Consider the following 21394-nt stretch of genomic DNA (forward strand, 5'->3'; position numbering starts at 1 on the left):
CATGCAGCGACTAGAGGGATGTGCAGCTGTGACATACAACTATCTACTGGGGCTTTGGGGGAAAAAATAAATAAATAAAACTTAAAAAAAAAAAAGTCTCAGTGCCATAGCCCATCAGGGATGGAATTGGCCAAGACTGTAATGCAAGATTTAGAACTCCAATTTTTCCATGCTTCACTGCTGTATCATATAATGCGTGCTGACTTCCTTAGCTTCCCCGAGCTTCAGTTTCTTCATCTTTACAAATACCTTTCTTAATAATATCTACCTTATAGGTGGCTGTGAAGATTAAATGACATGTGAAGCCCATAATACAGTGCCTGGCCATGGTGTGCTCCTAATATTTTTTATCATTACATACAAAAGTTACTTGGCTCTATGGCTGCACATGGTAGGTGCTCAAATGAATATCTCACTACACACGTTATGGGCTGAATTGTGTCCCCCTCAAAATTCATGTCAAAATCCTAACCCCAAGTACCTCAGAATGTGACTGTATTTAGATATAGGGTCTTCAAAGAGGTAATTAAGTTAAAATGAAGACTGTAAGGTGGGCCCTAGTCCAACACGACTGATGTCCTTATAAGAGGAAATTTGGACACAAACATGTACAGAGGGAAGACCATGTGAAGACACAGGGAGAAGATGGCCACCTACAAGCCAAAGAGAGAGACCTCAGAAGAAACCAATCGTTGATCTTGGATGTCTAGCCTCCAGAACTATGAGAAAATAAATTTCTGTTGTTTAAGTCACTCAGTCTGTAGTTCTTTGTAATGGCAGCCCTAGCAAACCAATACAACACATACACATTGTACCTTTTAAACTGGCGGACAGAGGGCTCCTTCATTCTGCTGACTAGAAACTGCTTCTTGGCCTGTAGTCCTATATTCTCTAACTCAAAGTCCCATCTAAAAGCCCCAAGGATGCTGGGCCTGCTGGACTGACCATGCTGCCTTGGCGAGAGTGTTGTTCCCTTGGCTCGTGGCTGCTAAAGTGAAGTCATCCGGGAAAGAAAGATTTTTCTCTTCTGAAGCAACTGGTGACTTGCTGACCAGAGGTGCTTGTCATGGACCAGGGAGAGAATGCATCATTCATCGTGGTCTATTCCCGTGGTGCTTTCTGGCAGCATGGGGAGGGAAGGGCAACTGGGTGTGTGGTGTTGCATGAAGAAGTGGAGGAAAAGAGCTGCGTCTGTAGTGACCCTGGTGTTCTCTGTCCCAGGACAGTGGAGAAAGAGGAGAAATAAGTAGTTTGAGGTGGGAGGAAGGAGGAGAGGTGCCCGATGTGAAACTCAGGACACTTTCCACCCACAGAAGGGGAGAACTGTGTGGATCAGCGGGATCTTGAATCCCAATCTTCTGCAGGGCACTTGCGTCAGGAGGCTCTGGGAGGACCGCACATAGCCCCCCAGAGCCGTTTGCCGGGGAGGGCCGCCCTGGGCGGACAGGGCAGCGCGGGCGGGCAGGCGCGCACCCGACACGTCCTGGGGGCACTGCCCGCTCCGGGCGCGCGCCCGCCCCCGCCCCGCCCCGCCCCCTGCCCCCCGCCGGGCTCGGTGGACCCGGCGCCCGGGGCCGCGCACGACCCCTCCGCGAGCCGGGACCCCGGGCCGCGCGCGCCCCGAGCCCCACGCCCCCTCCCCGCCCCTCGGGCGCGCGCGCTGGCTCCTGCTCCCGCTCCCGCTGGCAGCGGCGGCGGCGGCGGGGATTGTTTTTGTTGTCGCTGAGGCCGGAAGAGCCGCAGGAGCCGGGTCCCTGTCCCCGGGCCGGGCGCCGCCGCCGCCCCCTGCCCAGCGTCCGCGTCTCCGCGGCGCCCCCCCCCCCAGCGCCAAAATTCCGGAGATCAAGCGTTACGCGGCGGCGGCGGCGGCGGGGCCCGGAGCGGGAGGCGCCGGGGACCGGGGCGAGGCGGCCCCCGCCGCCGCCATGGAGGCGCTGGGACCCGGTGAGGAGCGCGCTCGGGCCGGGGCCGGGACTGGGCCCCGGGACCGGTGGGCGGGTGGGCGGGACCGTCGCTCCCTGTCGCCCCCGTCGGCTCGCGCGTACCTGGGCTCGGGCTGTCAGGCCTCGGGGAAAGGGACCCGTGTCCCATTGCACAAGGCGAAGGGAGCTGACCCGGGCCTCGGGGGGCGGGGACCGCGCCCCAGCCTGGAGAAATGAGCCGATCTCGAGGTCTAAGGGAGGGAGGCCCAGGAAGGTGACCCGCGTCCCCAGCTAGAGGGGAGACCAAACCCAGCCTCAGGAGGTGGTCTGTCCTCCAGGTTGAGGCGAGGCCAGTTTGGGCCTCAGAAGGGACGGTCTGTGCCAGGTGCTCAGCGGAGACCTGGCCTGGACCTCACTGCGAAGGACCCGCACCCACTACCAGGGCATTCTTGGTTTGGGGCCGCACCCCTATTTTTCTTTGCCCTGGCAGATGGTCTAGAGCCCTCAGATAAGGAAGAAGAAGAACTTCCCCTAAACACTTCTCATGATCCCCGAAGGCCAAGGGGCAAAGTACCCACCCTTTCTCTAAGGCCCTGAAGTCTCTGAATATGGTCCTGTCATTCTGTGTGACAGTCCCAGAGTAATCTGGGCTAGCGCTTTAGTGACAGGCCAGTTACCAGCCAGCCTGCTCCAGCACAAGCTTTAATGCCCCGAGTTTTCTTCTAACTGGGTTATGGTTGGTTGTGAGGATCAAATGAAGAAGAAAGCCCTTTGGAAACTAATTCCCCATCTTTACCAATAAAGAGCCTCTGGTTCTCTCTCCCACTCTGCACAAACCAGAGGAACCATTCCAGGTTGTAACTAATGCCCTGCAGATTGGAGCCTGGTGCTCCCACCTTGAACCCCAACAGGTTTCTAATGCCTTAGCTAAGTAGGGCAGGGTTTAGGGGCTGTGATAGAATTAACTTTAATATCAAACCTTATCTACATAGTGGACTTAGTTGTACAGCATTTCATTTTTTCAGTGCATAGAAAATTCTGTTTACCATTTGAATTTGGAAAGTTTGCAGGTTTGTTTACTTAGAACTTTTTTACATAGCTGAATGATTAAACTCCACCTTAATTTGCTACTTAAAGTACTTTTTAAAGACCCTCATGATCAAATTTCATATGGCTTTTAAAAATAAATTGGTTTTGTCATATTAATATTATTTGATAAGCCCAATGTAAATATTACGCTAGGTTACTTCAGCTGTGTCCCCCAGCTAAAGGCATGATCAGGTCTTTAGGAATGTAACAGACTTCTGTTCAAATCCAATCTAATAATTTAATAGTTGTATAACCTTGGGCAAATTACTTAATTTCTTTGAACTTTCATTTCCTCATCTATAAAATGAGGGTAATAATAATTATGTGCTGCAAGCTTGTGGTGAGAATGAAATGAGATAATGTATGTGAGAAGTCTTATTGTAGGCCTAATGCATTGTAGATATTCAAAAAATGTTTCTTCCCTCCTCTCCTGTTAGTAACTCATAATTGAAGCAACTGTTGCATTTATGAGCTGATATTGAAAGAGACTGTGTAACTGTGTGTACAAACTGAATTTCGTGGAAAAGATCAACCTGGTGGTGTTAGGAACATACCAGAGACTCTTTCTTTGTTTGATTTTAGCTTTTGCAGGTTTGAAGACTTATCAGTTCACCCAGGATTGTGGAAAATTAATTCTCACTAACCACATTTATATGACACGAAGGAATAAACCAAAATGTCACATAGATCTTTTCTGTTGACTGGAACATTTTCTTGTCTGCTGTTTGGCAAACTCCTTTTTTGGTATCACGGTACTTTGGAAACCCAATTAATAACAAGAAGCTGCTTGCTGAGCATAGAATCAGAACAAAGGGAGTTGCTAGTCTTGTGGGATATTTCATCCAGGCTGTTGTAGAACCTAGAGAACCTTTCCTGCTTCTTTGTTAAAGCACACTGATCTAGTGCCTTGTGCTCTCCTCACTTGAACAATCATTGAAGCATTCTTCATCTTGCTCTGCTCTCCCTCACCCCATTTCGGTTTCTGACAATAATAGCTTGGAAATATATTTATTTCCATTTATTTTGGTTATATTAATGATAACTTTTATTTTTACAGTGCTTTACAGTTTGAAAAGTGCTTTCATAGCTCTTAGCTCATTTGATCCTCTGTGAGGTGGGCAAGGCATGTATTATCCCCATTTTACAGATGAGAAAAGAGGTTCAGAGAGCTTAAGTGACTTCATCAAGGTCTGAAGGCTGAGTGGTGAAATGAGGATGTCTGGGTCATCCAACTTCTAGTCTAATGCACTCCTCTTCATTTAAGGCTGACTTCATCCAGTCTTTGTTCATTCTTATTTGTTTCCTTTTCGGAAGATGTAATTTGCTAACTTTGTCACCAAGTTTTGGAGATGCTGCCAATATAAAGCCCAGGGATCTTTGATCACTGCCGGTAACGCTTATGCAAGTGCAATCATATAGCTAACATTTATTGAGCACTTACTATTAAGAGGCACTGTGTTAAGCCTTTTGTATACTTGTCTCATGGGATCCTCACAATAGCCTTATGAGCTACAGGCTGTTATTACCATACCTGCCCCATTTTATAGATGAGGAAACTAAGCCATAGAGAGGCTAAGAAACTAGCCCAAGGTCATGCAGTTACAGAGTGGTAAAACTGGATTGAAACCCAGGCAGTTTGGTTCCAGAGCCTTAGCCACTGTGCTTTATTTCTTCATAAATAGTTTGCTAAATTCAAAGAAAGCAGCTTTTGGAATGGAAAATTTTAGAATATAGTTTTCTAAATAAATCTTCTAAATTTATTAAAAGAATTGGTCACTCACCTTCTAACTTTTCTCTCTTGCCAGGGAAAAGAAACACATTTCTTTTCTCCACTTCTTAATCCCTTTTCTTTCATTTCCTCTGCTTCTGTCCCTTGGGCATCAAGTTCTTCAGAGAGATATAGATACCATAGGTTTGTGAAGTATATTCGGGAAGAAAAAGCATGGGACTGGGAGTTAGGAGACCTAGATTCTAGTCATGATTTAAAATCAAAGTCATGTGTCCTTGGGCAAGTCATTTGATCCAAATTTCTGTTTCCAAATTTCTATCATAAAGCTGGATTTGTGATACAATGATTGCTTAAGTGTATCTTGCAATATGCAGGGCTGATTTATCTATATGATTTAATTGGGTTAATTCAGTATGCCTTTTACCTCTTACCTTGATTGTAAATGTCTCATCACACCCAGAGTAGATCCCCTTGTACATAAGAAGTGGAGTCAACTCCAAGCAATAATAATATTTTTATTATAAATTTTTTGCTTTAATGAAAAATAATTATCAGCTATTGGGTTTTAGAAATGACGGAGTTTCTGTTTAGTTTCTATCTGGAACTGCTACAAGGATTATCGGTACTGTTCAGCTCGACGTTTATTGAATTCCTACATTGTGCTAGTTGTTGAATACTGAATACGGGAGAGATAACAATAAACCTGAGATCCATTTCTTCTAAGAGTTTACAGTCTAGTGGAGGAGACAGAGTAATTAACAAGTTGTTTCTAAGTACTTATGCTAAGTGCTGCCTTATACAGAGGGTCTTGGGAACACAGAGGATGCATCCCACAGTCTAGGAGATTCCGGAAAGGCTTTCCAAGGAGGTCACACTTGACCTGAGTTTTGAATGATGAGTAGAATTTAGGGGAAGAGTGAACAATTAATTTAATATGTGAAAAGATTTTCAGTACTTTAAGAATTAGTATATGGTGATATGTTAACACAATTACTTAAAGTGTTTGCTTTGATTTTCATAAGTGATGTTGGACTAGAACAGCTTCTTGCTTCGAAGTTTTCTCTCCTTAGTGGATTGTCTTTGTTCTTGGTGAAATGCCATTGCAATAAGAGAACATGTTGTAACTTTCCATTGGAATCACAGCCCATTTTACTCAACACCTATTCATAGCAGAAAAGATGTTTATTTTTTAGGCCAGTGTTCACTTAACGTTATCATCAAGAAGGAGTAAGGTTTTCTGTAGACAAATATTTTCCAGACTGTGTTTCCCCAAATCCTTATCTACTGAATATTGGTAGATGTTTGATTTTAAAAAGAGAGAGAGAGTTCTGGGGAAAAATAAGTTGGGTAAACAATGAATTAAAGTTAAGCAGGTTTATTTATTACGTGACTTGTTAGAGAATTTAATACGATAATGTACATTGGAATTTTAAGAAGGGAATATACAGTTTCTTTAGCTTATGGAATCCTTTTTTTTTTGTGTGTGTGTGAAATAATCTTGTGAACCATCAACGGAATAATTTGGAAAGACTGCTCGTCTACACCAGGGTTTCTCAACCTCAGCACTATTGATATTTTGGACTGGTTACTTCTTTGTTGGGGGGGAGGGGGCTGTCCTGTGCATTGTAGGATGTTTAGCTGTATCCTCAGCCCCTACCCACTACATGTCAGTAGCACCCCCCAAGCTGTGACAACCAAAAATGTCTCCAGACATTTGCCAAATGTTTTCTGGGGGACAAAATCTCCCCCAGCTTGAAAACCACTGGTCTAGACTGTAGGTTCCTTCAAGGCAGAGGCTCTGTCTTTTTCCTGAGTCCATAGTGCAGGTTAGACATTTAATAAATGAATAAATGTTTGTTAAATAAATAAACTAGACCTTATGATCTATTGTCCAGATTCTAAAAATACAAGGTTATAAACAAGAAAGTATATCATTATTGGTATTGTTTCACTTCTAAATTAGCAAGTAAATTGATAAATATAGCAGCTGTTTAATCTCCTCCTGTCTGTACAAACTAAAATAATGCAGGCTAATTTGTGGAGGATTAATGGATCATCTCCACCCTGAACAAGGTGATGGCCCCCAGAATTTAGAGATGGTCTTGTTTTAAAATGCATATAATTTTGTAAGCCTAGGTATAGATCTACTGATGCTCATAAAAGGTTTTGTACAGTAGCCTACCTCTGAGAGGAGTTCATCATACTATCTAATTTTGATGTCCCCCATATTCAAAATAACAGCAACATGGCAAAATATTTAGAAATCTAGAGAAGTTTATGTCAAAAGACACTCCAAACTCTTTATGTCAGAATATGTTCAGTGAATCATAAGATCTTAATAATTGTTGCTATTGTTATTATTACCATCATGATCATGAAGGGAATATTATCCTTCATGACCAAATAGCACGTCAAATGTTTTTCTGTCTTTTTAGGACCTCCAACCAGCCTGTTTCAGCCACCTCGTCGTCCTGGCCTTGGAACTGTTGGAAAACCGATTCGACTGTTAGCCAATCATTTTCAGGTTCAGATTCCTAAAATAGATGTGTATCACTATGATGTGGATATTAAACCAGAAAAACGGCCTCGTAGAGTCAACAGGTAAGGATTAGAATGAGTAGACTTCAATATATTTAAATACACATAATTTATTATGTATCATATTGTTCTCTAAATTCTTTCAACATGTAGGCTTTATTTTTCTCTGAGATGGTGAGTTTCTTAATAGCAGGTTTGCTGTCTCATACTTAGGTTTCCTCCACAGATTCTAGCAGAGTGCTGGATACATCATTGTTCAATCAGTAAATACGTATTGAATGAAGAAGAAAGGTCACTCTTTCATTGTCCAAGGGTAGCAGAAATTTATAAGAATAGGGAATATGGGAAATAGAACTATCTGGAAATTCAAATTTTATTAAGTAGTGGTATTAGACATGAGCAAAATATAAGTATAAAGACAGAATCATCTTGGAGTATTGAAAAACGTAAGCTTAGAGAGATCTGTTTAATTCTAGCGTTATCCAAGAGGGGTCTAGATGATACAATTTAACCATCGTGGTCTGTATGGGAGGAATTTACCAAGTGTGAAGACATAGTCCTGTAATAGATATTCTTACAGTGCACTGAGAATACCCACTTTCCTTTTCTGTTTCCACATTGTGATAGTCAAGCAGTCCTTGATATTAAGATTCTTGCTTTTCTAAGAATGCCCTTGCTGTCAAGTGAAATGTTTTATACTGCTTGATTTTTTTTTCTCATTATAGATCAATAATTTGGCTTTCTGGTACAGTTCAATCTCATGCAAGCCCATAATTGTTTGGTTATTGTATAACTGAGATCAATTGTAATAGAAGTGATGTTCATAGCTAACATTAATCCATTTAACTAATATTTTCTTGGATGCTTACTATGTGCCAGGTATTGTTCTATTTTCTGGGAATACGACATGAACAAAACAGACAGAAGTTCTTACCCCTAAGGAGCTTATATTCTTATGGGGGAAAAGACCAAAAATAAATGAATAAACAAACAAAACATATTACTTGTTAGTGATAAGTGCCGTGAAGAAAAATAAAGCAGGGATGGAAGATAGGGAATGGGGGTGGGGGTGAGCCACTGAGATATTATATATATATTATATATATGTAATATATATTAAATATATATAATATTTTAATAGAATGGTTGTTTTAATAGTTTAGTTAGGAAAGGCCTCACTGAAAAGTGACATTTGAGGACAAACCTAGAGGAGGTGAGCAGTATCTGGGTGAAGAGAATTCCAGGCAGAGGCAGCAGCTTGCACAGTATATTCAGGGAACAGCAGATAGGCCTGTATTGCTGGAGTGAGTGACAGGAGATGAGGTTAGGGAAACTCCAAAAGGTCCTATCATACATAGTCTTTAGCGTTCACTCTGATTAGATGAGTTTTGAGCAGACGTGATAGGACTAACCTAGATTTTTAATGGATCGCTCTGACTGCTGTGGTGAAGGTGAACCCTACTAGGAAAAAGTGAAAAGCAAGGAAATCAATTACAAGGCACTTATAAGGGTGAAAAGTGATAGTGGCTTGGACTTGGGTAGTAAAAGTGACAGTGATAAGAAATGGTCAGATTCTACGAGTATTTTGAAGGTAGTGTCAACAAGATTTGCTGATAGATTGAACATGGGGTATGAGAGAAAGAAGTGAGTCATGATTGATTGATTCTAGGTTTTTTGTCCTGAGCAAGTAGAAAAATGGAGTTTCCATTTATCAGAATGGGGAAAACTATGGGAGAAGCCAAGAGGGCTGGCAGATCAGGAGACCCATTTTGGGCATTTTAGAGTTGAGAGGTCTATTAGACATCCTTGTGGAGATATTGAACAGGAAGTTGACTATATGAGGTTGGCTGCCGGGGAGAGGTCCAGGCTGAAAACAAATATTTGACAGTCTTCAGCGTATTGATGGGAAAGCCATGAGGCTGGATGAGATCATGTAGGCAGTGAGTGTAGTTAGAGAAAGTGAGATTCCAGGACTGAGTCTTGAGGCATCCCAATATTTAAAAATTGGGGAAATGAGGTAGTATCATCAAGGAGCCTGTCATGGAGAGGTCATTAGGATAGGAGAAAACCAGGACAGAGTGAGGAGGCAAGTGAAGAAGATGTGTTAAGTTGGAACAATTTATACTCTAATGTTCAAGAATCGTTGAATTTAGCAACGTGGAGCTCATTGGGGACCTTGATAACAGTAGTTTTGGTGGAGGAAAACCTTAGTTGAGAAGGTTTAAGAGAGAAAGGAGAAGAGCAGTTAGAGAAAAATCCTTCAAGGGATTTTGATGCAAAGGGGAGCAGAGAAATGGGATGTTGAGACGCGGAGGAAGTAGAGTCAAGAAAGTTTAAATTTTTTTTTTTAAGACAAGAGAAATTATAGCATATTTGTATGCTGAAGGGAATAATCCAGTAGAGAGGAAAATTTTGATGATTCAGAAAAGAGGAAAATTCCTGGAGTGATATCCATGAGGAGACCAGAGTAAGTCAGTTGGCTTATGGTGTGACAAGCACTGTTCTAAATACTCTATGTATATTTATTCACTTAATACAACAAACTTTTGTGGTAGGTAATATGATTATCATAATTTTACAAATGAAGAAATAGACATGTGAGAGATTAAGTAACTTCTCCAAGTTCATACAGCTCTGACACTTAATCATTGTGTGACCAGGGACAGGTCCCTTTCTCATTCTGAATTTTTGTTTTTTTCCTCTTTAATATGAGGACAATAAGCATTGCCCTACTTATCTCACAAGGTTATTGTGAAGATTAACTGAGAATAGAGGTGAAAATATCTCTTCACTGTAAAACTCTTTATGGTTATATTTTAAGAATGTAAGATGAGAAATCACCCTTCCAGTATGAAAATGTACAGTTCTTAAGTTAGCTTTTTTTAATTGAGAATATATGATACTACATTTCTCCATCATTTTTTTTCAGTTGCATGATTTGGTTTGAAAACATGTGACTTTCTCTCAGATTTCATTTGTGGCAATATTCATACCTTAGCTAGTTGTGATCTGTCCATCTTAAGCTGTATACTCTGGTTTTCCTGCAACTGCATTTATTTCAGGGCTTGCATACAGCGTAATGTGGCATATATGCAAGAACACTTAAGTAAAGCTATGCATACTTGATTGAGAGAAAGGCTTTCATTCTAAAAGGAAAGAAACTATGTTGGTAATCTTTATAGAATGAAGATATTTTACAACATTCCCTGCTCTACACTTCTACACTGCTTGGGAGCACTTTGGAATAAAACAAGTTAATATGCAAAATAAATTACCAACATTAGTCAAAGGGGTTGACTTATTCCTTTGAGTATGATGGATCTTAGATTTATTGACCCTCAGATTTCTGAATTTCTGCCCACTGTCTTTTCCAAAACCAGTATACTTGAATAAGGATGTTTATTTGGTAACAGACTTATCATCGTTCAATTATGAACATGCCAAACTTCAATACCTAAAATAGGTTATTCTTATAAGGCTATGTTTATCCTAGGAGAGGATTTTGGAAAGCAGGAGTTTGAGAGGATGCCATAAATTTTATGCCCTCTTTCCTTTTATTCCTCTTTTTTTGTTATCATCTTGTAGCTGCTTTTGTTTACTTGTCACTGCCATTCTTTAGTTAACTATTTTTTTTTAATTATTTGAATCAATTATAAGTTTAACTCTTACTTTTTCCAAGGAGTGTTGAACTGAATTAGATGATTAAGGTATGGTGATAATTTCTTCACTGTTCACCATTTCTCAAAGCTAACCTCCACTGTCTCCATTACTGTTAAGGGAGGTAGTAGATACAATGGTGCGGCACTTCAAGATGCAGATATTTGGTGATCGGCAACCTGGCTATGATGGCAAAAGAAACATGTACACAGCACATCCACTGCCAATTGGACGGGACAGGGTATGTGTTAACAGCAAGAAATATTTATTAGACTTAGGTCATTTAGTGGTAATTACATAGGACAAAAATGTTTCCCTTTCTAGTAACAATTCAATTCTTAGAGCTGTTTCTCATCGTGATGATAGATTTGTTATTTTGTCTATATTCTCTTGTCCCTTAGTTAATCAATAATTGAAGATGAGATGAGCATTAGCATTTAGGTTGATTATGTAATCTTTACATATATTCCAAAATTTTCACATTGTTAAAGTGCTACCTGAGTCTGAACAATGGAGTTTTTATAAATTATAGAATATTATATAGCACCCACTTATGAAAATATTCATAATACCACAGTAACTTTTTTAAACATTTACTTTTAAAATTAGAAAAGCAAAATGTAGATATATACTCATTATAAACTTATCAGGCAATCTAGAAATGTGGTGGTTTCCTGCCTCCCCATCTGCCTGCACCTCTCAATCCCATTTTCCTTTTTAGAGGAAACTGCTATAAAAGTATCCTTTCAGATATTGTGTGCATTAGCTATTTATGCATATGTTTATGTATATTCTTATTTGTTTGCACGTTGTTCTATGATTTATTTTTTCATTTAACAATATGTCTGGGAGATCTTTCCATTTCTGTACATTTAAATCTACCGTATTTTTTAATGTAAATTTTTTGTTGTGGTAAAGTATACATAACATAACATTTATCGTTTTAACCATTTTTAACTGTACAGTTCAGTGGCATTAAGCATATGCACATTGTTGTGCAGTCATGACCACTATCCATTTCTAGAACTTTTTTTCATCATCCCAAGCTGAAACTCTGTGCCCATTAAACAATAACTCCGCATTTCCTCCTCCTCCAGTCTCTGTTAACCACTATTCTACTTTCTGTCTCTATAAATTTGACTATCCTGGATACCTCATATAAGTGGAATCAAATGATATTTGTCATTTTGTATCTGGCTTATTTCACTTAACATAAAGTTTCAAGGTTCATCCATGTTGTAGCATCTACCTTATTTTTAAGCTATTGTATAATATTCAATATTAAATTATTCACCTATTGATGGACATGTAGGTTGTTTCCAATGTTTTACGATTATCCAAAGTGTTAAAATAAATATCCTTATGCATATACTATATTGAATATTCCTGGGATCTTTCTCTCAGCCTTTGTAAATATGTGTATATATATGTATTTTTCCTTAGGTTGATATGGAAGTGACCCTTCCAGGTGAGGGTAAAGACCAAACCTTTAAAGTGTCTGTTCAGTGGGTATCAGTTGTAAGTCTTCAGTTGCTCTTAGAAGCTTTGGCCGGGCACTTGAATGAAGTCCCAGACGACTCAGTACAAGCACTTGATGTTATTACAAGACACCTTCCCTCCATGAGGTTAGTACCTTAGTTTGAATTCTTGGCCACAAATGTCAGACTTCTTTTTGGTAGGTTGCACTGGAGCCATTGAAAGGTTTTTGCATAAGTCATAGTTCAAACTTGGTTTCAGTTTACAAAGTTGAGAGTGGAATGCAAGACCTTTCAAGTTTTTATTGTGAAACATGCAAACTCTTATTTCTTCAGGTACACTCCAGTGGGTCGTTCCTTTTTCTCACCTCCTGAAGGTTACTACCACCCTCTGGGAGGGGGCAGGGAGGTTTGGTTTGGCTTTCATCAGTCTGTGAGACCTGCTATGTGGAATATGATGCTCAATATTGATGGTAGGATGGAACTCTCTTTCCCCTTTACTCTTTTGGCTGTTTTTTTTTTTTTTGGTCTTTCCCTTTCCCTGAAGCTAAGTATCCTTCTTTTCTGTTCATTAGTGTCTGCAACTGCTTTCTACCGGGCCCAGCCTATCATTGAGTTCATGTGTGAGGTTTTAGACATTCAGAACATCAATGAACAGACCAAACCTCTAACAGACTCCCAGCGTGTCAAGTTTACCAAAGAAATCAGAGGTAGGTATTTGCATTACTGTAGTCCTGGAGAGGCAGCTCAGCATGGTGCAAGGAACACAGCTGGGAGTCCAGCAAGCCTGGGCTTCCATCCACCCCAGCCAGTTCTATCAATGGGACCTTGGGCAAGTTGCTTAACCACTGTGAGCCTTAGTTTATTCATCTCTAGGGTAAAGATAATAATATGTATCTTGTAAGCTTGTTGTGAGAATTAAATGCTTAGACGTATAAAGCTTTTAAGATAGTACCCCAGCACATATCAGGCACTCAGTAAGCCTTACCCACTTAAAAACTTCCATTTTAATGAAATGTGGTATTTTAATAAAATAACACAAGTTCATTTATTCTCCTTTTGGAATTTCTTTTCTTCTTTACTTGTTATTAGCTATCTTCTCTCACTAGAATATAAGCTTCTCTAGAAAGGGCTGTCTCTAGACCCGGTAATAAGTGCCAGGACATCGTTGATGCTTAGTAGATATTTATTGAATGAATTAATAAATTAAAGTAGGTTGCACATCTTAAGTCTTCTGGGTTCTAACTTTTTTCTGCTTAGCTGAGGCTTTTTGCCTTACATGATGAAATTGTTCCTATATCCTTGCAACTTTTGTCCTGTACAGTGTCATGGCTTTCTGAAGACAGCATTTGAACCTGTTTTTGTCACTTTGATTTTAATAAATACTGATGTTTTGACTTTTTTTTTAACTTCAGGTCTTAAAGTTGAGGTGACCCATTGTGGACAGATGAAACGAAAATATCGAGTTTGTAATGTGACTAGACGGCCAGCCAGTCATCAAACGTATGTTAACCACATCTAAAATGATACCATTACATTTTTGGTAACAGAGGAAGCTACTGTAATCATCTGAGAAATTGGTATCCCATATTTTGATTTTCAAAATCACCGAGATCAATTTTAAGCACCAAAGCTTTAAAAAATATTTAGATATTTTTGAGACAGATATTTGTAAAACATATTTCGTGGCTTTAATTCATTTCACCTCTTAAACAGAGTATGCTAAACATAGATCAACTTTTATATAATGATACGGAGTCATCATTATAAGCATCATTTATTATACCGTTGTAATTCTCAGTGCTGGCCCGAAGGGTCTATTAAGGCCTCTAAGTCATATTAAGGCCTCTGTCATGGGAAGATTTGCTTTGTGATTTGTTTGGATTTTTCTCCCTCCGTTTGTAGCTAGCTGCCACTTCTTCCAGCTGCCAGTGTGTATGGCATGCCTCCAGAGGCACACTCATTTCCACTTCCTCATTCTCATTTTTCTAATCACCCAACTTCTAATCCACTGAACTCTGCCTAAGGAGAAAATATATATGAAAGTGCTTTTAAAATGACTATATATGTAGTTTTATTCTTGTAATCAAGATCTTTAAACTCATGTCTGACATAAATAGTGGCTCTTCTAAGTAAAGAGCGTGAACTTAAATAAATAAACTTTACATGATTTTAGTTAGTCAGAAGCCTTTTGTTTGTTTGTTTGCTTATATTCTAGTCTGACTTTGGTTTAGATCCATGGTTCTCAATTTTTTTTTAAATATTTAAATATTTTTTATTTGGAAATGATCTAGATATTTAATGAATATCCATTATTTACCTTTACTTAGTATAGTTTTAAGATTTCAAGTAACCAAAATAGTTTGTGAAACTATTTTTAAGTAGACATATTATAAAACATAGTCATTGTTGAGAGTTCATTTATAAACTGTTATCCCACTTACATCTATCTATTTTATTCATTTGACTTAAAAATTACATTTGAATCGATCATAAAATTTATGAGCTAAACAAACAAATCTAGCCCTCATCCTAAGTTTTCTTTTGGCCCATGTTTTCATGTGTTTATTGGCCTTTTTTTTTTTTTTTTTTTTTTTTAGTTTTTTTTTTGTGTGTGTTTGAGGAAGATCAGCCCTGAGCTAACATCCATGCTAATCCTCCTCTTTTTTTTTTTTTTTTTTTTGCTGAGGAAGACCGGCTCTGAGCTAACATCTATTGCCAATCCTCCTCTTTTTTTTTCCCCCCCAAAGCCCCAGTAGATAGTTGTACATCATAGTTGCACATCCTTCTAGTTGCTGTATGTCGGACACGGCCTCAGCATGGCCGGAGAAGCGGTGCCTCGGTGCGCACCCAGGATCCGAACCCGGGCCGCCAGTAGTGGAGCGCGCGCACTTAACCGCTAAGCCACGGGGCCGGCCCTTTTTTTTTTTAATGATTTTATTTATTTATTTATTTTTCCCCCAAAGCCCCAGTGGATAGTTGTATGTCATAGCTGCACATCCTTCTAGTTGCTGTACGTGGGACACGGCCTCAGCATGGCTGGAGTAGCGGTGCATTGGTGCGCGGCCTTTTTTTTTTTTTATTGCGGTAGCATTGGTTTATAACATTATGTAAATTTCAGGTGTACATCATTATATTTCAGTGTCAGAGTAGATTACATCATGTTCACCACCCAAAGACTAATTACAGTCCATCACCACACACATGTGCCTAATCATCCCTTTCGCCCTCCTCCCTTCCCCTTTGGTAACCACCAATCCAATCTCTATTTCTATGTGATTATTTGTTGTTGTTTTTATCTTCTACTTATGAGTGAGATCATATGGTGTTTGACTTTCTCCCTCTGACTTATTTCACTTAGCATAATACCCTTAAGGTCCATCCATGTTGTCACAAATGGCTAGATTTCACCATTTCTTATGGCTGAGTAGTATTCCATTGTGTCTATATACCACATCTTCTTTATCTGTTCGTCCCTTGATGGGCACCTAGGTTGCTTCCAAGTCATGGCTATTTATTGTGAATAATGCTGCAATGAACATAGGGGTGCATGTATCTTTACACATTGGTGTTTTCATGTTCTTTGGATAAATACCCAGCAGTGGAATAGCTGGATCGTTCTATTCTTAATTTTTTGAGGAATCTCCATACTGTTTTCCATAGTGGCTGCACCAGTTTGCATTCCCACCAGCAGTGTATGAGTGTTCCCTTCCCCACATCCTCTACAACATTTGTTGTTTCCTGTCTTGTTAATTATAGCCATTCTGACGGGCGTGAGGTGATATCTCATTGTAGTTTTGATTTGCATTTCCCTGATAGTTAATGATGTTGAACATCTTTTCATGTGCCTGTTGGCCATCTGTATATCTTCTTTGGACAAATGTCTGTTCAGGTCTTTTGCCCCTTTTTTAATTGGGTTGTTAGTTTTTTTTGTTATTGAGATGATTGCTTCTCTATTTTTAAACTTTAATATGCATCAAAATCACCTGGAGGGCTTTGTTCTAGACGGTTGAAGTTTTTGGGTGACCTCTGGATAAAAGTGGTATGTGAATTTCTTTTCTTTTTTTTTGTTTTTGCTGAGGATGATTTACCCTGAGCTAACATCTGTTGCCAATCTTCCTCTTTTTTTGCTTGAGAAAGATTAGCCCTGAGCTAACATCTATTGCCAATCTTCCTCTTTTTTTGCTTGAGAAAGATTAGCCCTGAGCTAACATCTGTGCCAGTCCTCCTCTATTTTGTATGTGGGTCGCTGCCTCAGCATGGCTGATGAGTGGTGTAGGTCTGCACATGGGATCCAAACCCACGTACCCGGGCTGCTGAAGTGGAGCGCACTGAACTTAACCACTACGCCATGGGGCCGGCACCCATTACATGAATTTCTTTCTTTCTTTTTTTTTTCTTTAATTTTTTATTTATTTATTTTATTTTTTCCCCCAAAGCCCCAGTAAACAGTTGTATGTCATAGCTGCACGTCCTTCTAGTTGCTGTATGTGGGATGCGGCCTCAGCATGGCCGGAGAAGTGGTGCGCCGGTGCGCACCCGGGATCCGAACCCGGGCTGCCAGCAGCGGAGCGCACGCACTCAACCGCTCAAGCCACGGGGCCAGCCCACATGAATTTCTTAAGAGTTATAAAATGGTATTATGTGTATTCTTCATATTCATATTATAACATTATAGCATATAACATTATAGTATTCATATTATAACATTGACTTTGTTCTCTAGGAAAAAAAAATGACCAAAACCCCTTATGAAGTCACTATTGAGAATTGTAGCATTTGTTTCAAGAAGAACTTTGTCTTTTTCATTTTTTAATTACTTCACTTAACCCTGTAACAATAATTATTTTTATAGACCTATATAATCTTTGCATGCAAGTTAAAAGCACATAGATTTAAATATCATGTGGGTGATCCTCACTGCATTGTTCCTTTGTGAGGCTGTGATAGTTAAGAAAGCAAGATTAAAGTTATTATTGTGCCAAATATTTGAGATAATTTGCCCACTGGAAGAACCAAACATAGAGTCTCTTAAAAGATGCTCCCCAATTTATACCAAATATCCTGGCACAGTCTCAATTTCATGTATTTGGTCTTATTGCCTTCAAATCTATGTGTATTTGTCCTAGTTTGGGGATCTGAAAATGTGGCCCCATAACTATGCTACATTCATTTTACAAAAAGTTCTCTTCAGCAAACAAAACTCCTATCTGGATGACTCCAGGTCCTTATTTGAATTTAAACATCTATAAGAAGCCAGCCAATAAGAGATTGTATTTGTATCTGTGGGTGTTAACTGACCTCTAATGAGTCTGTGTATTTTCTGGTTCTGCAGCTTCTTCTTGTTTTAAATTCTTTTTAAATTTTCATTTAAAATTTTTCTCATCCTAGTTTCAACAAACATGGAAAATTCCAACAGAATCACTGTTCTGATTAAAGAATGAATTAAGTGAAAATGTTCAAATAAAGATTGACCTTTGTTTTTTAAGTGGCTGATCAAGGTAGAAAGTGTTAGTAGGCTTTTGTTTGTTTGCTTGTTTAAAAAAAAGTACTTGAAGAAATTTCTAAAAAGACGTTCTCTCCTATAGTTTTCCTTTACAGCTAGAAAATGGTCAAGCTATGGAATGTACAGTAGCTCAATATTTTAAGCAAAAGTATAGTCTGCAGCTGAAATATCCCCATCTTCCCTGTCTCCAAGTAGGACAAGAACAAAAGCATACATACTTGCCACTTGAGGTAAGCTAAACTAAATTTTCTTTTGCCAATCTGCCAATCTTTTGAATGAGTTAAAAAAAAAAAAAGTCATGTTCTCAGCTAGTGATAGAATTTAGTATTAATTTCTAAAATATTTTGGGCAGATAACTTCACTATATAACAGAATTTTCTTTCTTTCCTTTTTTTTTTTTGGAAATGGAAGATGTAAGATACAGTTGGCAAAGGCTTAACATGTAGAAGCCCATTGCACAAACTAATTTCTCTTTGCCTCTTGGTAGGTCTGTAATATAGTGGCCGGACAGCGATGTATAAAGAAGCTCACAGACAATCAGACTTCCACAATGATCAAAGCTACAGCAAGGTCTGCTCCTGACAGACAGGAAGAAATCAGCAGACTGGTCAGTAAGGCATGGTCTTTAAGATAAGCTTGCTTTAAGATGAAAAAACGAAACAATAGAAAACTCCTGATGGGACACGGTTACTCTTTGGTTTTTATATATGCAGGCTTTCCTGTTCTTTAGGTGAAGAGTAACAGCATGGTGGGTGGACCTGATCCATACCTTAAAGAATTTGGTATTGTTGTCCACAATGAAATGACAGAGCTCACAGGCAGGGTACTTCCAGCACCAATGCTGCAGTACGGAGGCCGGGTAAGCTTTTTATTTTGTTCAGCAAGCTTCTTTCAACAACCAGTCGAAAAGAGAATCATCCATGGTTTTTCCACTATACCGCACTGAATTTGCCCATAGTTTTGCTCATTATTGCTTTTTGTCTTTTGGCTAATACAAAATAGAGTTCTGTTTATCCCCTCATCAACCTTAAAATGGCCTTAGATTGTAATGTCTTTTCTCTTTTCTTTTGTTTCTTTTTTTGTTGTTTTTTTTTTTAAAGAATAAAACGGTAGCCACGCCCAACCAGGGTGTCTGGGACATGCGAGGAAAGCAGTTTTATGCTGGCATTGAAATTAAAGTTTGGGCAGTTGCTTGTTTTGCGCCTCAGAAACAATGTAGGGAAGATTTACTAAAGTGAGTATCTTCATATTTTCAGCTTAGTAATATCCGTTCCAGATATGAAAATACCATCTTTATGTGAATGTGCTGTGTGCACTGGCACTAGACCCCTGACTCCTAGTGACACCATCTGGCTATAGGAAAAAGACCTTGTATTATAGTAAATTGCAAACTTGGAAATTACATTAAGAATCTGACTCAGCTTCCTTACATTTAAAGCAGAAATTTGTGACTAACAAGGCTGAAGCAGTGCTGGTTGGCAAATTTTTGGGTTCTTAGTGAAGCTTCCTTTGGTATTAACTGTATCTTTTTAGCTAAGATAAAAACTGGTTCATTTTTAATCATTATAATTTACTAGCAAGCCTGTTTTACTGGAGGGTCACTGACTAAGATCATTGGTTCATGTCTTGCAGATGCAGCTATCTATATAAAGGAAGTTAGTGAGAAGGGTGGAAACATTAAGGCAGGAAAAGGGAACTGGGATGAAAGAAAGGAATCGTACCAAATATTGGCAAACGCACAAAAGAAATTATTCCGAAAGCTTTAAACATAGATTGAAGTAACTTCTCAAATCCAAAATTTAAAACTTTACAATGAATTTTGCTTTTTTTTTTTGTGAGGAAGATTGGCCCTGAGCTAACATCTGCCAGTCGTCCTCTTTTTTTGCTGAGGAAGACTGGCCCTAGGCTAACATCCATGCCCATCTTCCTCCACTTTATATGGGACGCCGCCACAGCATGGCTTGACAAGTGGTGCGTCAGTGTGAGCCAGGGATCCGAAGTGGCAAACCTCGGGCTGCCGCAGCAGAGCGCGTGCACTTAACCACTTGCGCCACTGGGCCGGCCCCGAATTTTGCTTTTTTAAAAGTGGTGATTTCTTTTGACATTGTCATTGAATCAGATTTGTTACAAATTTGAATGTAATCCTAAATACGCTGATTTTGTGACAGCGTGTTTCTGTGTTCTCAATTGAACACAAGCTTACCCAACTATTCCGGTATCAGGGTTCAGAATGCATGTTACCTGAAATTTTGACCTTGCTTCTCTTCAGTCCAGTATTACTGACTTGAATGTTTAAAAAAATCCTTGGACAAGAATGCTATTCTAGTCCCTGGGGCCCAGCTGAGGCATAATTATTTAAAACTTTGAAATAATAATCTGATATCTTAATAATACTGATTCTTCTGCATTATAATTGCAGTGATACATCTGCCAGTCTATTTTTGGCAACCAGTTAAAGATGGGTTTTCTGTTTATTTGTTTGTTTCTAATTTTGGCTAAGCGTTTGCAGAACTGAAAGAAGTATCTTAGAGGGAAATAAATGCTAAGAATGTACTCTGAAATGAAAGCACTGTGCCACTGGTTCTATCTTGACAGAAGTTTCACTGACCAGCTCCGTAAAATCTCTAAGGATGCAGGAATGCCCATCCAGGGTCAGCCATGTTTCTGCAAGTATGCACAAGGTGCAGACAGCGTGGAGCCCATGTTTAAACATCTGAAAATGACATATGTGGGCCTACAGCTCATAGTGGTTATCTTGCCCGGGAAGACACCAGTATATGGTACGGATCCTTTTATTGTTGAATGAGACATGATTTCAAGTAGCAGGTGTAACAGTCGGGATAATCTAGGTTAAGCTGCACTCAAAACAACCCCAAACTCTCAAAGCAAAGGTTTATTTTTGGCTCAAAGCAACAAAGGTTTATTTTTTGCTCCTACTGTGTCCATTGAGGGTAGACTGCAACCTCTGCTCTGTGTCATCATATCATTTTCACTCTGAGACCCAGGTTGGCAGAGCAGTCGCTATTTGGAATGTTGCTGGCCCGAAGGCAGAGAGAAAAGAGAGCTCTGGAGAGTTCTTAATGTCCCCAACTTTTTGGCCACAACCAGCTGTATGGCCTACCCAGCCTGTGTGGGGGATGTGGGAACGGGAGCCAGGGAATGTGGTGGGAATGAGGGCCAGGGCATACAGTGCAATTCTACATAGTACCCAAAGCAGAGAGAACTGGAATGTTTGGTGAAAAGCACTTAGGAGTATCAGAGTGGGGAAGAATGAGAGAGCCTACCACTTCCAGAAAAGGAGCTGTTTAGTTTGTATCTATTATAAGAAGAATGATACAAAGTTTTTTTGGCTATCATTTAAGTAAAGGATTTGGGAACTACAGACCAGCTATTTGAACTTTATAAAATGTCTTCAACCCTCTCTATATTTGTTTCTTTTGTTACCTTCTGTTTATCTCTAGTGTTTAGAGAAAAAAAT

The 21394-nt window shown here is 39.5% G+C and overlaps 1 protein-coding gene across 3 annotated transcripts in view; it reads left to right on the forward strand.

The window, feature by feature from the left end:
* The first annotated feature begins 1656 nt into the window (after window positions 1-1656).
* Window positions 1657-21394, forward strand: part of AGO4 (argonaute RISC component 4) — a 35991-nt gene continuing 16253 nt past the window's right edge. The window contains exons 1-12 of one of the 3 annotated variants that reach the window (XM_058553661.1): window positions 1657-1944; window positions 7176-7341; window positions 11056-11176; window positions 12379-12560; window positions 12747-12883; window positions 12986-13120; window positions 13826-13913; window positions 17999-18146; window positions 18404-18523; window positions 18647-18775; window positions 19017-19150; window positions 20512-20696. In XM_058553661.1, the coding sequence (XP_058409644.1) occupies window positions 1926-1944; window positions 7176-7341; window positions 11056-11176; window positions 12379-12560; window positions 12747-12883; window positions 12986-13120; window positions 13826-13913; window positions 17999-18146; window positions 18404-18523; window positions 18647-18775; window positions 19017-19150; window positions 20512-20696 (1564 nt within the window). In that variant the 5' untranslated portion in view covers window positions 1657-1925. Of the gene's footprint in view, window positions 1945-7175; window positions 7342-11055; window positions 11177-12378; window positions 12561-12746; window positions 12884-12985; window positions 13121-13825; window positions 13914-17998; window positions 18147-18403; window positions 18524-18646; window positions 18776-19016; window positions 19151-20511; window positions 20697-21394 lie in introns of those variants that run through there. The other 2 variants (XM_058553660.1, XM_058553662.1) reach the window with 2 other exon arrangements.

The sequence above is a fragment of the Diceros bicornis genome, chromosome 13 (genome assembly GCF_020826845.1).
Source record: "Diceros bicornis minor isolate mBicDic1 chromosome 13, mDicBic1.mat.cur, whole genome shotgun sequence".
Taxonomy (NCBI): Eukaryota; Metazoa; Chordata; class Mammalia; order Perissodactyla; family Rhinocerotidae; genus Diceros; species Diceros bicornis.